Source organism: Peromyscus leucopus, unplaced genomic scaffold, assembly GCF_004664715.2.
Source record: "Peromyscus leucopus breed LL Stock unplaced genomic scaffold, UCI_PerLeu_2.1 scaffold_211, whole genome shotgun sequence".
NCBI classification, from domain to species: Eukaryota; Metazoa; Chordata; class Mammalia; order Rodentia; family Cricetidae; genus Peromyscus; species Peromyscus leucopus.
The window spans coordinates 10746-24898 of NW_023505084.1; the positions used below are offsets into that span (position 1 = coordinate 10746).

The 14153-nt window shown below is 52.2% G+C and overlaps 1 protein-coding gene across 1 annotated transcript; it reads left to right on the top strand.

The window, feature by feature from the left end:
- Positions 1-525: 525 nt before the first annotated feature.
- Positions 526-13487, top strand: LOC114692596 (hepatocyte nuclear factor 4-alpha). Its single transcript, XM_037201878.1, has 5 exons — positions 526-792; positions 4648-4822; positions 5745-5839; positions 11678-11784; positions 12445-13487. Exons 1-5 carry the CDS (start codon positions 678-680, stop codon positions 12655-12657), a joined length of 705 nt encoding a protein of 234 aa, XP_037057773.1. The 5' UTR covers positions 526-677; the 3' UTR covers positions 12658-13487.
- The last annotated feature ends 666 nt before the right edge of the window (positions 13488-14153 follow it).

The following is a 14153-nucleotide window of genomic DNA, read 5'->3' on the forward strand; positions in this document are numbered from 1 at the left end:
TGAAGGTGGGTCCCAGCGGCTCCCAGGGCAGGTGAGAACCTAGAAGGGAACCAGAAGAGTCTTCTTCAGCAAGGATCCAGAAGACCCAAGTGTGGGGTTTAGATTTCCAGTTCAGGGGCCTTGGGACGGCTTTATCTCTGCCACAGCATTGAGGATGGAAGTCAATGATTTGGAAAAGTGGTTGGATTAGGACTCCTTGGAGGTAGACTTGTCAGTGTCTAAGTTTGTCAGCTGGGACAGCCAACTTGGAGTGACATTGGCTTGGGGGCTACTGAGGTAAGGGGTCCAACAGAGGCCAGCCCCGTCTGGTGCCTGCCTTGGAAGATCGGTAACTGAATATTAATGAGCTGGGGCCCAACAGTTCTAATTAGCACCCCAGGTGTCAGTCAGAAACCAACAAACAGCCAAATCCCCGCGGCTCCACCCAGCCTACCCAGCAACGGGGGTGATTAACCATTAACCCCCACCCCTCCCCACAGTGCCTCCACCCTCTGCAGAGGCTAGGCCGGGACGCCAGGCTGAGTCTCCCAGAGGACAGTTTGAAACAGAGGAGGGCAGAGAGGGGACCTGGGAGGAGGCAGGGAGAGGGCGGGGACGGGGGGCTGGGGCTCAGCCCAGGGGCTTGGGTGGCATCCTGGGCAGGGCAGGACAGGGGGCTGAGCTGTGGGTAGGGGAGAATGCGACTCTCTAAAACCCTCGTCGACATGGATATGGCTGACTACAGTGCTGCTCTGGACCCAGCCTACACCACCCTGGAGTTTGAAAATGTGCAGGTGTTGACCATGGGCAATGGTAGGTGGGGGCAGATGTGCCCAGGTATGGAGTGGATCTTTGGCACTGGACTTTGGGATGGGAGGAGAAATACGGGAAATGGTAGGTTGGCCCTATAGGCTCCTACAGGTGTTGCCAGGTGAAGCAAGTGGGCCCAGCAAGAGGCATTCTGGGTGAGGGAGGCCTGCAGAGGTGGATTTCCAACAGGAACGTTCCCCAGATCCTCCCTACTTAGGCCCCGGGATCTCACACCGCCTTCCCTACCATGTTACAGCAGCAGGCCGTGATGGTGAGCTTCCTCTGTGTAGCTGTGGAAATCCCACTCACCATGGCCCCTTCTTCAAGCCCCTGGGCCTATGTGCAAGCTACAAAAGGCCTGTCCTGTTCCTAGAGATGGTCACGGGAGTCATGGCTACATTTCAGGGAAACTGGAGTTCGGGGTTGGGGGGAAGTGGAATTTTCAGGCTTCCCAGCTAGAAAGGCCACACAGCGGTGTGGTTTACATGCACGGTCCTAGGGTCCATATAAGTGCGGGGGTGGCGTGGCAAACCCAAGCATACAGCTGGCTGTTTGCCCCCCCCCTTAGGTTCATGTCCAGCCTTCATCTGTGTGGGTTTGTTGAACGGTCTGTGCTTGTCTCTCCCCGGGATTTTGTTTTTCATGCTTGCCTGTATGTGTGTATGTATAGTGTCTCTGTGAATGTGGGTCATGCGCCTGACATGTTTGTGAGTGTGGCCTTGTGGACGTACCCTGTGCTTCCTGCCTGGGGGCCCTGCGCGGCATTTTGCATATGCGCATGGGCATATAGACCCTGTGCGGCGCTCTCTAATGTGCACAGTTGTGCAGTTCCGTCGCACGGGTTTTCGTTTATTACATTTTATTTTGAGACAGGGTCTTTACCTAGCTATAGCTGGTCTGAAACTCACTACATAGACTAGGCTGGCCTCAAAATCACAGAGATCCTATCGCCTCTGCCTCCCAAATATTGGGATTAAAGGGGTGTACTACCACACCCGATTTTTTTTTTTTTTAATGCAGAGTATATGTTCCTGAGCTGGCCTGAAACTTAGAACATACTCCCAGGCTGGCCTGGAACTTGGGATCCTGTGCTCCAGCCTCGAAAAATACCAGGGTTATGTTACGAAGGTCTTAATTATTACTATATACCAAACATTGGGATTCACATCAGCAGCATGTGTGTTTATCTCTGAGCCAATTCTGTTGTCAGCGTGTGTCACTTTGGTTCAAACACCTGCTCCAGTATCACTGAGAACACGTTTGTAAGCAGGGGGATGGTTTTTCTTTGCCAGGGGTTTGAGAAGGTAGCCTTCCTGGAGGATGGGAAGCTCCTGGGAAGGAGGGGACCAGGTTCCAGACTAGCCCTGGAGAGATGGCACCTGGCTGAGGCTGGCCCGCCACCACCTTCCATTGGTGACTCTGGCCCCCGCAGCAGATGTCAGGCTACCGGGCTCAGGTCTGGAGAACTGTGCTCTCAGTCCAGCTAGAGAGCGGAGACAGCTTGTGGGCTCTGTCCATGGTCAGTCCCCCAACTGCCGGGCGCTAATGTCTCGTGCCGTGCATGGTGTGACCTTGGGCACATTACCTCTCCTTTGTCTCTTGTGCGGTGTAAAAATAGGTTCCTTTACCCCAGCCCTGTTGGCCAAAACTTTCAGAAGGGTGGACAGTTCAGGGGAGGTGCTCAGGGAAAAAACACACTGGAGGTGGTGAATAAGTTGCTTCTGCCCTGAGACGGTATCATGTGACACACAGGGACAGTACATGCTGGCACACTCCTGGCCACCACACAGCCCCTTCAGTACCTAGGAGTCCTGTGCTCCTACACCAAGCCCTTAAGTGCCCTGAGGACACATCAGTCGCCCCCCAGCTCTGGAAAAACCTTCCTCCCCAGCCTCAGTTTCCTTAGCTGTAAAATGGAGATTGGTAGTACACAGTATAAGGTTTACAAGGGCTTTTCTTGGCCCCGACCATGGGTGGTCTGTAGGACTCTCCATATGATGGAAGGGTCTGTATGCCCTGCTGGAGTTCACAGAGGAATGGAGTTCGGATTACAGGAGGTTGTCTTCCAAAGTGATTGGGGGTCCATCCTGAGCCGATGGCTAGAAGATTCTAAGGATATCTGCTCCCACCTCCCATCCCCAATTCAGAAACAGCAGAAGGGTCCTCACAGATGCCCAGGCATGGGCAGCGTGCCTGAGCATGGCACACCACCCCATAAACCCAGCCCCTGTGTCTGGAAGCACTGTGATGACACTGGACAAGTCCCTCTTCTCTCCAAGCCTCAGTCTTCTTAACCTGGAAATGGAAGTAGCCTGCTGACCTCAGGGGAGATGATCCGGCTAACTATGCCCAAACCAGGCTGCCCAGCAAGAGGACGCCCTGCCAGCCTCAGCTCTTCCCGGGGGTCGAGGGAGGAGAGGCTGAGGGAGAAAGGGCACCAATGGAGCTTAACAATTATCCCTGCCTTGGGAATAATTCACCAGCTGGAGGGGCTCCACTCGGGACATTCAGGAGTCCTAGGAAGAGTTCAGCCAGGAGGCAGCAGAGACGAGAAACAGCTGCAAGACGCCTGCTGGGATGGGACAGTTCTCTTCTGGAGAGAAGCATTTAGTCCACAGACACAGATCCAGAGCCTGTTGTATGCCAAGCACTTCCGGCAGACTCACTGAGCCTATGAACAGCTCAGGGTGGACAAGGACAAGAAATAACCCAGTGCCACAAGATCAGTGGGGATTTGATCCTATGCTGTGAGGCTTCAGGGTCAACGCTTTATCACAGCCTTCTCCCGTTTGCAATAGGACATTCTCTTAGGAATCCAAGGTCATAGTCAGAGTCCTTCCTCTGTGTGTGTGTGTGTGTGTGTGTGTGTGTGTGTGTGTGTGTGTGTGTGTGTGTTGTGAACATGCATGCACTTTTGTTTTGGGGAAATTATTATAGAGTTTATAATCTCCTAAGGGTGATTTTTTTTTTTTGAGACAATGTCTCAGGTAGCCCAGACTGACCTCATACTTACTATGTAGCTGAGGCTAGGCTTGAATTCTCCATCCTCCTGTTTTTACCTCCCCAGTAAAGAGGTTTCCTAAAGAATTTATCTATGGTGGAAGATTTGCTTTTAGAAAAAGAAATATCTTCTGCTGACTTTTTTTTTTTCTTTAAAACCAACCAAACCAGTTAAACTGATCCATTTTATAGTTAGGGAAATCGAGGCCAGGTGAAATTGGAGCTAGGAAAAGGAGCTGGTCCAGACCAAAAGTAAACTAGGGGTGGTATTGGCACAAATGCTCACAAGCTGAAGCCTCCTTTGCCAGAGGTCTTGAGTGCCCTGCTCACACTCTGACTGGGAGATGGCTTCTCGTCTGTGGTAAGAGGGTTCAGCATCTGCCCAGACCCTTGTCAGCACCTGGCCCATAGGCAAAGGAAAGACCGTTCTTGGTGTATAACTTTCCCCTCCTTGGGGGAGTCTGTGGGTCTAGGGCTAAGCTCAGGTACTCCTGTTCCGGTTATCCTGATGAGGAAGAGACAGGGGTGGTCGCTGGCTCTCCCGTAGCTCCCAACCAGGAGACTGTAAATGACTGCGGCTAAGTGGTGGTCAGGCTTCAATCCTTCCTGAGGAAGCTGGAGCTGTATAGCTTCCTTCTCTGTGCAGAAGCAAGTCATTGCCGGTGCCCCAGGAGACCGGCAGTACAGCTGGTTCTGATGTACAGACGGAAACTGAGACTCTGAAAACCCAGTGACCCTGAGAGCAGAAGGACGGAGCGGACATAGCCCCCAGCTGTGGAGAACCCGTTATGTCTCAGGCTCCCCCTCTCCTTCACTCTCTGCCCCTCCTGGGTTCTCACTCACTCTCTTTTGGTGCAGACACATCCCCGTCTGAAGGCGCCAACCTCAACTCATCCAACAGCTTGGGCGTCAGTGCCCTGTGTGCCATCTGTGGAGACCGGGCCACAGGCAAACACTACGGAGCCTCAAGCTGTGATGGCTGCAAGGGATTCTTCAGGAGGAGTGTGAGGAAGAACCACATGTATTCCTGCAGGTGAGGAGCCAGCTTGGGCCTCGCCTTACTCGGCTGGAAAATGTATATGTTGGGGTTCATGTCCTCCAGGGGTCCCTCTTGAGGCATCTGGCCTTCCAGGCCTACAAAGATGATCTGTTAGCATCTGTGGATACAGGTGGTAGCAGCTACTTTAGCAATTGCCTACCAACCTTAGAAAGGATGGGACCAGCCCTCCAACATACTACTTTTACTAGGTTCCAACAAGGCATTGGCCCTAAGCCTTTCCACCTATCCCAGTGGCCCCCCTCCCAAGATTCTGACAATCCCTCCTTCAAAAGCATCTCTCATTTTGGATAACGACAGTAAAACATTAGCAGTGGTTGACTGAGCCCATGTCCCATGCCAAACCTGCAATACCTCATTGTCACCTGTCAATGCCCTTCTGAAGTGTCCCAATTATCACCCTCATTTTGTAGACAAGGAAGCTATGTCTTGGAGAGCTAGGAATTTACCTGAAGCCAGCCAACTTGAACTGAGTGGCGGAGTCAGTATTGGAACTCATCCACCCCCATAACCTTGACTTTACTTTTTGTGAGCCAACTGCCGACTCTAAGCCAGCAGCCTGCTGTGGGCTCTCACAGGAGATGGTGGAAATAGTTATGCTATGGGATTCAAGAGACTAAGGTTTCCAACTCAGCTCCACTGACAGTCAGCTGAGTGACCAACGTCACGTGTCACCTTTCTGGGCTTCAGTTTCCTATGTTGAGTGGACAGACTGGACTTTCAGACAGTCCGGAGATCCCTCTGGCTTCCGATGGATTAACATTAGAACTCGTGGTGGGCAGAGATGGAGGAAGGAAGCTGGGAGTCGGGTCAGGGTCAGAAGCAGCCAGGGTCCTCATTCCGCCCTAAGAGAGGGAGGCTGTGCCTTCTCTATCCCACCATCCCATGTCCTCTCCAGGTTTAGCCGGCAGTGTGTAGTGGACAAAGATAAGAGGAACCAGTGCCGCTACTGCAGACTCAAGAAGTGCTTCCGGGCTGGCATGAAGAAGGAAGGTGAGCCTCAGCCCTCCCTACACCCCTGCCCCACCTGCACCCCGGCTCCAACCAACCCGGCATTTACAACTCTAGCCATACTTTATGGCTCTGTGACAGGCCCTGGGATGACTGGCTAATGGCTGAGAGGAGGGAGGGCCTGCAGATCTGACCACAGGGAGTGGCTGGGCTTGGTCTTGAGAAAGATCCAGAGATAAAGCTCCCACTCACTCCTCCGGCTCCCAGCAACTGCCACTGGGCTTTCCTGTACCTCCGTGAGGCAGCCAAGATGGGTACTTTTTCTAATGGATACTGCAAGCTAGTAAAGGTGTCGGACACCACACAGCGAACACCCAAGCGCCTGTCACCGAGACTTCACAAATGTCACCAGAGGGCCCTATTCTGGGCGTCCTGTCCAAAGACAGGGTCCTATTCCCAGCAGTCTCTGCCCCAGCCAACTCCCGCCATCAGACATGGAGCTGGCTCTTCCTCTTTCATTCCTGGGACAGCTCCGTGAGGCTGGAGTGAATACTGTCGCCTTTCATGGCGGAAGAAACCGAGGACCACAGTGGTTAGTCGCCTTGCAGAAGCCTCCATGCAGTTACTGGAAGAGTAGAGGTCCCACCCCCAGCTTCATGCTGTTTGAGCACCTCAGTCTTACCTACACAGTGCTCCCTACACAGTGCTCCCTACACAATGCTCCCTACACAGTGCTCCCTACACAATGCTCCCTACACAGTGCTCCCTACACAGTGCTCCCTACACTGGGCCCCCCAGGCCTCTTCACGTATTGTTTTCAGTGGCCAGAGCTGTAGCATGGTAGCAGAACCATTGTCTGGCAAACATGCAGGGCCCTGGGCCAGCTCCAGCCTACGAGAGACAGAGACAGAGACAGAGAGACAGAGAGACAGAGACAGAGACAGACAGAGAAAGAGACAGAGACACAGAGAGAGAGAGACAGAGAAGGGAAAGGGAGGGAGAGAGGGGAAGAAAGAGAGACAGACAGAGAGACAGACAGACAGAGGTGGAGAGAAAGAGGATAAAAGAGGGAGGGGAGGAAAAAAGGAATTATTTTCCTTTTAAACTCACAAAAAAAAACCTTCTAAACTTTTTTCTAAATAACTTGAATTCATTTTCAAATCTCTTCTCATCTCTCAACTCACTTTTCCCAGCTAATATTTACTTCCAGCCTACACTGTGCTCTCCTGGCCAGACCCTCAGTCTAGTCCTGTGGGAACACACACACACACACACACACACACACACACACACACACACACACACACACTGGGCTCCAGCCCATCCTGAGCTGAGCCAGACAGAAGGCGAGCTAAGCGTGACAACCTCCCTTCCCAGTCTCTGCTCTCCCATTCTGAGATTATTCTTACTGCCTGTCCCTCAGAAGAGTCCTTACAGATCCTCAGTGCAAGCTCAAGAGTTTTATTGGAAAATTAGAGCCCAGGGGTCCTGCTACACACACCATATTCTGGCAGATCTCTGCTTTTCTGATGTGGGGGCTGGGGCTTTTTCAAAGGCCTATGCCCACCTCTTCCCGTGGACATGTGGCGCCCTGCTCACCTCATTGAGGACTGTTTTATGGAAGGGGACTGTGGTGCATGTGTGAATACTGGACACAGGATAAATGCCTACAACCTAAGGGCTTTGGTTTAATACCTGGTGATACTATTTTCCAGTACCCCATGATATTAAGCACAATGGCTGCCCATAGGGCATTGTGTTTGGGAATGAACCTCTCCTGTAGAATGATCAGTACATGGGAGAAAAGCAGGCAGACCAATGAGGCAGATGGCTGACTAGTAAGTCTACATGTGGTCATGTGTCATATGTCTTTCGTTAAACGGTTTCTGGGGGCAAACTGATGGACACTCCTGGCCCCTCTGGGCTCTACCTGTCCCAGGGATCCACAGACCCAAGTGACCCTAGATCCCAGCTCCTGAGAGAAGAGGAGCCCCACCCCACCCAGCCTTAGCTCAGCCTTGAATTGAACTGCTTGCTTCTTGGGATGGGAAATAAACCTTCTACCAGGAAGACAGGAAAGCCACTGACAGAGAGTTCTGAGGCCAGTAAACGCTCGTGTGTGTGTGTGTGTGTGTGTGTGTGTGTGTGTGTGCGTGCGTGCGCGCGCGCGCGCGCGCGCGCATACACACACTCACCTGCACTATTGAGGGATTGTGAAGTACAAGTAGACCAAGAAAGCAAAGCATTCTGGGCCACCATGGGCAAGTACTAGGAAGGTTATTGCTTGCTCTGCCTAAGACTTAACAGTCCCCAGTACATGTCCTCAGCTTGATGGAAAGATCCCAAAGCCGCTGACCAGGTGACATGTTTTTACTTAGTTTCCTGTCAACCTCTCCTGCACATGACTTAGGGACCAACACCCTAAAGTTCTCGAGGACCAGAAAGTGAGCTGGAAACAGGCTTCCAGAGCAGCTAGGGCAAGAAAAGGAAGATCCCACCCGATTCCCAGGTAGGGAAATCGAGGCAAGAGAGGTGATAGGATGGGGTGGGGTGGGGTGAGGTTTAGGATCCAAGGCTGTGAGAACGAAGCCTTCAAGTTCTCTGGATTGAAATTTGGAAAGATCATTTAGGGTGGCACATTCTGTTCCTGGTGACTGAAACCTGCCGGTACAGCAGAGAAGAGCGTCACATCCTTCCTGGGCAGAGGACATGCCACAGAGCCCACAAGGGGCTTGCTGGAGAGCAAAGACTGGGGATGGGAGAGCCCGGGGGTGGGGGATGGGGTTGATGAACAAGAACACAGCTGGTGGAAAATTCTGTCTTGTGACTAAAATCAGGGAGAGAAACACTTGCCCAGTCTTGACTCTTGGGCCCAAGAGAAAAGGGCCCAGCTCCTGGCAGCAGGAAGCCATGCCAGAGACAGACCCAGAAGTAAAGGAGGAGCATGGTCCACCCTGTAGGACCTTCTTCACAAGCCCAGCTCAGCCCCCAGGGCCCACCCAGGGTTCTCTAGGAAGACAGGCTCATATCCTCTCCACCTCTGTCCTGTAGTTAATATTCAATGGAAGTTACATTAGGTCCCCGACCCCGCTAATACTGCGCAAACATTAGGAAAACATCATTCCGTGACTGAGCTGGCTCGGGTGCTGATAAGGCCAGGCTAACCTTGAGGAGCTCTCTCCACAGCTGCTGACAGCAGCCTTTCATTCCGCCCGCCTCCCCGCAGCGCCCAGTGGGGGCAGGCGACAGGGCAGGCTGGGTTGCCAGGGAGGGGTGTGGCAGGCTGGTACAGCCAGTGCAGTGGGGGACTGGTACACCTCAGGGTCTCTGTCCTACACTTCTGACTTCTATTTCTGGGTTTTTGCAACAAGGTCTCACTGTTTTCTTTCCTTTTCTTTTTTAAATTTATTGTTGTTGTTGTTGTGTGTGTGTATGTGTGTGGGGGTGTGCGTGCATGCACACGTGTGTACATGCACTAGAAGGCAGAAGAGGGTGTTCTGTCTCCAGGAGCTGGAGTTACAGGTAGTTGTGAGCTACATGATGTGGGTGCTGGGAGCCAAAATCGAATCCTCTGTAAGAGTGGTGCATGCCCTCATCAACTAAGCCATCTCTCCAGGCCCCAACATCTGTAATCCACGCTGGTCTGTCCTCCTGCCTCCCAAATGCTGGGATTGCAGGCATGAACCTCTACACCCAGCTCTAGATCTCAACATTCTGAAATCAAGAGGAAGTTGCAGAGTAGAGTGTGAGTGTTCTGTGAAGTCCTATGCTGTCTTATCCAGCGACATCTCACTCCACAGATCTTTATTGCATACCTACTATGTGTCAGGGTGTGCTTTAGGGGCCAGGGTGAACAGGAGGGAAGAAGCTCTGGCTTTTTGGAGCTTTGGAGCTAGATAATAAAGAACTCAGCAAATAATGCTACAATAGATACCTTGGGGGAAATTTAAACAGGAAAAGAGGGCAGAGCCTGGGGCACAACACTGTGTCAAAGGAGGTTGAAAAAGCACCTGACTTTTTCTTTCTTTCTTTCCTTCTTTTTTTTTTTTTTTTTTTTTTTTTTTTTTTTTTTTTTTTTTTTTTTTTTTTTGAGACAGGGTTTCTCTATGTAGCTCTGGCTGTCCTGGAACTCACTATGTAGACCTGGCTGGCCTCGCACTCATAGAGATCCACCTGCCTCTGCTGGGATTAAAGGTGTGTGCCATCACTGCCTGGTGACACTTTTTTTAGAGACTTGCTTTATTTTTAATTGCGTGTATATGCACACATACTGGAGTGCAGGCTCCTGAAGAGCATTTGTGAGCCACCCAATATGGATTCTGGGATCCGAACTCAGGTCCTGGAGGAGGACATGCTCTTAACCAGCGAGTTATTCTCCAACCATTGATGGTGATGGAAAAGGGGATTCAAAGCATCAGGAATGGCTGGGCAAAGGCCCTGAGCACATGTGTGGCCTGGGTGGACGTCTAGGCGTAGGGAGCGGCAGGTATTGGGGACAGACTGAGAGAGAGGGAAGTAGTGACAGGGATGAGATAGTGTGACATCCGTTCTGAGCAGAATGTGACAGGGGACCCGGATATGTTTAGAGGGATCCCTGAGAGCAGCTCAACCCCAAAAGGTAAAGCCAGGAGCCTCGGGTCTCAGGAACTCTAGGAGGGCCTGGCCCAGCCCCTGGGAGAGTGGCGGGGCCTTCAGGAGCAGAACAGGATCTCCCATGTGATGACCATCCCAGCAGGTCCTTGTGAACCAGTGTGTGGGAGGGTGTCTGCGTGCAGGGAAGACACTGCCTGCCAGTTCCTGAGACGGAAGACAAGGCGGGGAGCAGGCTGAGGGGAAGGAGCTTTGGATAGATGGGCAAACAGAGGCCCCGGGGGAGGTATCCCCACCATCACAGAGTGAGAGATCTATGCAGCCTTGCTCTCACCCCTCCCTTCCATAGGAGGCCCCTTACACTCCAGGGGACAGGTGGGACAGTGAGAGGATGTCTGGTACCTTAGGCCTCCACTGGCTCAGCTAGGGGTGGAGGGTGGGCTGGAGGTCTAGGAGACAAGGCCTTCCGTTCTTGGATTCTGGAGAGTTCCTAGTATGGGAAGGAAAGAGACTACTTACCTCTCATTCTCCCAGGTTAGCCTAGAGAGGAGGATTCCTCCCAGCAGACAGTCCACTAGGGCAGCTGGGCCTCCAGGTCCCAACCCAGGACTTCTCCCTAGCATTCAGGAATCTCAGGGTCACTCCTGCATCACCAGGAGAGAAGAGTTGCTCATTTGGAAGGGGAGGGATCAACCGGCTTGCAAGCAGGATCGTGGATCTGGGACGGTGGCAGATTCTCACTGTACTATTCAGACTGTGATCCATCCTCCACGGACTTGTCACTGACCTGCCTCTGCAGATGGCCTATGAGGTCTTCAGTCTTCTCATTGTATATAGGGCAGAGGAAAGTTTTGGTGTCTAGCAAGCTTTGCAAACTGAGTTAAAAAATCCCAAATGTGACAGGTGAAATGACTCAGTGGGACATCAGTCACCAAGCCTGACAACAACCTGATTTGATCACTCCTGGGACCCACATGGTAGAAGAACCAACTCCTACAATTTGTCCTTGGGCCCCCACACACACACCATGGCACATGTATGCTCACATGCGCACACAAACACACACACACACACACACACATACACACACACATACACACACACATACACACACACACACACACACACACACACACACACACACACACACACGGTAAATGTCCACCTGTAGCACTCTGGTGACCCCAGTCCAGGTTGAACCCTCTCCTCCCACGTCTCCCAATTCCTTAATGGTTGTGGGACATCCCCCCCACTTAGTGCTCCTCCTTACCTCTCTCTGCTTCCTCATAGCCGTCCAAAATGAGCGGGACCGGATCAGCACACGGAGGTCAAGTTATGAGGACAGCAGCCTGCCGTCCATTAATGCGCTCCTGCAGGCAGAGGTCCTGTCTCAGCAGGTACCAAGGGACTCTCTCACCTACCTGGGCTCCCTTTCAGGGGGAACTCACTTCTACCTCTGCGTCCTCCTACCAGAACCTAGACCCCCACATGGAAAGGGTCACAGATACCGCAGGAAGAAAGCTGAAGCCAGTGCCACACACTGGTTTTGTGACAGATAGAGCTGGAACCTAGGTCTGGCATCCTGGGGGCCTGTCTAGTTCATCTCAATGGCCGTGTTCCCAGGCCACACAAACTGCTCTCCTTGAGGGCTCAAGAGTAGTGCTACCAAAAAGAAGTAACCGTTGCAACATGGTGGCAAATGGGCTCAGCCAACCTCTGGCCAGGTGACCTCAGGCAAGTCACAGTGCTGCTCTGGGCCACGGTGACTTCATGTATGAGATGAGAGTCATGCCTTGTTCCTCTTTTACACCCAAGGGATTCCTGAGACTCGGAGGAGCTAGAAGGGAGGGGAGCAGGGCAGGCAGCTGGTGGCAGTCCAGAGTGCTCCCTGTTTATGAGTCCTCCCTGTCCCTTTGCTCAGCGCTTCTTACTGACCTGGTAGTATAATGCAGTCCAGCTGCCACCAGACAGAGGACTTCCTAGGGAATGGGCTCCGTGCAAGGGACGGGAAGTGCAGGGGAAAGGTGCTACCCCCAGAATTTCCTTGTCTCCCATAGATCACCTCTCCTATCTCTGGGATCAACGGCGACATTCGGGCAAAGAAGATCGCCAACATTACAGACGTGTGTGAGTCCATGAAGGAGCAGCTGCTGGTTCTGGTGGAGTGGGCCAAGTACATCCCGGCCTTCTGTGAGCTTCTTCTAGATGACCAGGTAAGGGCAGGTATGCTGGGAGCAGAGGTGGACACTGGGCCATCAGGGTCCAGCTGACCTACCAAAGACATAGCCTTGGGCTGATTTGATTTTATTCAATGAAATACACATCACTCATGTGTTCCCAGAACTGTTTAAGTCATTCTACAAATATTAGCTCAGTCTCCCTAAGGACTATGAAATAGGAATGTTTCTCATCTTCCAGGTGAGGAAACCAGGGCACAGAGAGGTTAAGTAAATTGCTCAAGGTCACACAGCCAGTAATCAACATAAGTGGGATTAGAACCAACCAGAGATGCTCCAAAGTCCAGACTCTTAACCACTGCATCATTCAGCATTCCTGGAGGTGTTGACAGGGATCTGAAACCGGGAATCAGGAGATTTGGCTTAAGCTCTGGTTTTAAGACCAGTTCCCTGGGTGATTTGGGACTAATTACTTAGCTCCAAGGCCCAGTGTTCTTATCTACCAAGTGGAAGTTATCTCTCCAGAGTGTTGTCAGAACTGGGGCCGTTCTTGTTTGAAAAGTCCTGGATGGTGCAACAACAGTTCAGCCGGACCTCTGCCGTCCGCCCCAATGTTGAGTCTCTTGCTTCTCCCCCAAGATGGTTTGTCAGCATTTTATATTCAAGGCACCTTCTCTGGACTCCCAAAATGGGTCCAGGGAGGGGAAGTGCAGGGGTGGAGGGCTGTGTGTGTCTTTGGATGGATAAGTTTCTGAAATGCTTCATCCTGTGGCTCCCGATACACACATACCCCTTGGCCTGCACAGACATCTTCCCTGCCTGGGTAATGGGGAGGGAATCAGCCACCTTCCCAACATCGAAAGCCCCAGCTCTTTGCCCATGAGTTTGATAGTGCAGCATCTCCTGTCTTGTTGTTATTTGTTTGGGGGATTATTTTTTAGTTTCGGACAGGGTCTCACTATGTAGCCCAGGCTGGCCTTGAACTCACTCTGTAGATCAGGCTGGACTTAAACTCACAGAGATCTGCCTGCCTCTGCCTCCCAAGGGCTGGGATTAAAGGTGTGTGCCACCATGCCTGGCTGCATACAAGCTCAGTGCCTCAGAGAAGTCACCCAGCCTCACTGTTGTTCCTCTCTGCAGAAGCCAGGTCCTCCCGAGCCTCTTCAAACACCTATCAGAAAGTCACGGGGCACTCTAGGTCAACACTGGCTTGGCTGCCCCTCAGCCTCCTCCCGGGTCTAGACCTGACAGTCAGGGATCTTGTCCAAGCCGTCCTTGCCTTCTCCCATCCCTCCTCGTGCATTAGCCCCTGTCCCGCTGCTGGAGAGCCTGAATTAATGTTTAACCCCGCCTGTTCCTTCCCAGGAACTTAGCAGGACAACAAGATACCCCCAAGCTGAGCAATTGTTAACCTCTATTTCCCACCCAAACCTCTCTGGCTGGAGCTCAGAGCATTCTCCGAGGGCAGTGATGGGTGGCCAGTAACATGAGCCAATCATTAATGCCCCCTTGCCTGCCTACACCCCACAGCTGTCATGTCTGAGGGTTGGACCTGGGAACCTATTCGTAATATATAAGGAGACCATATT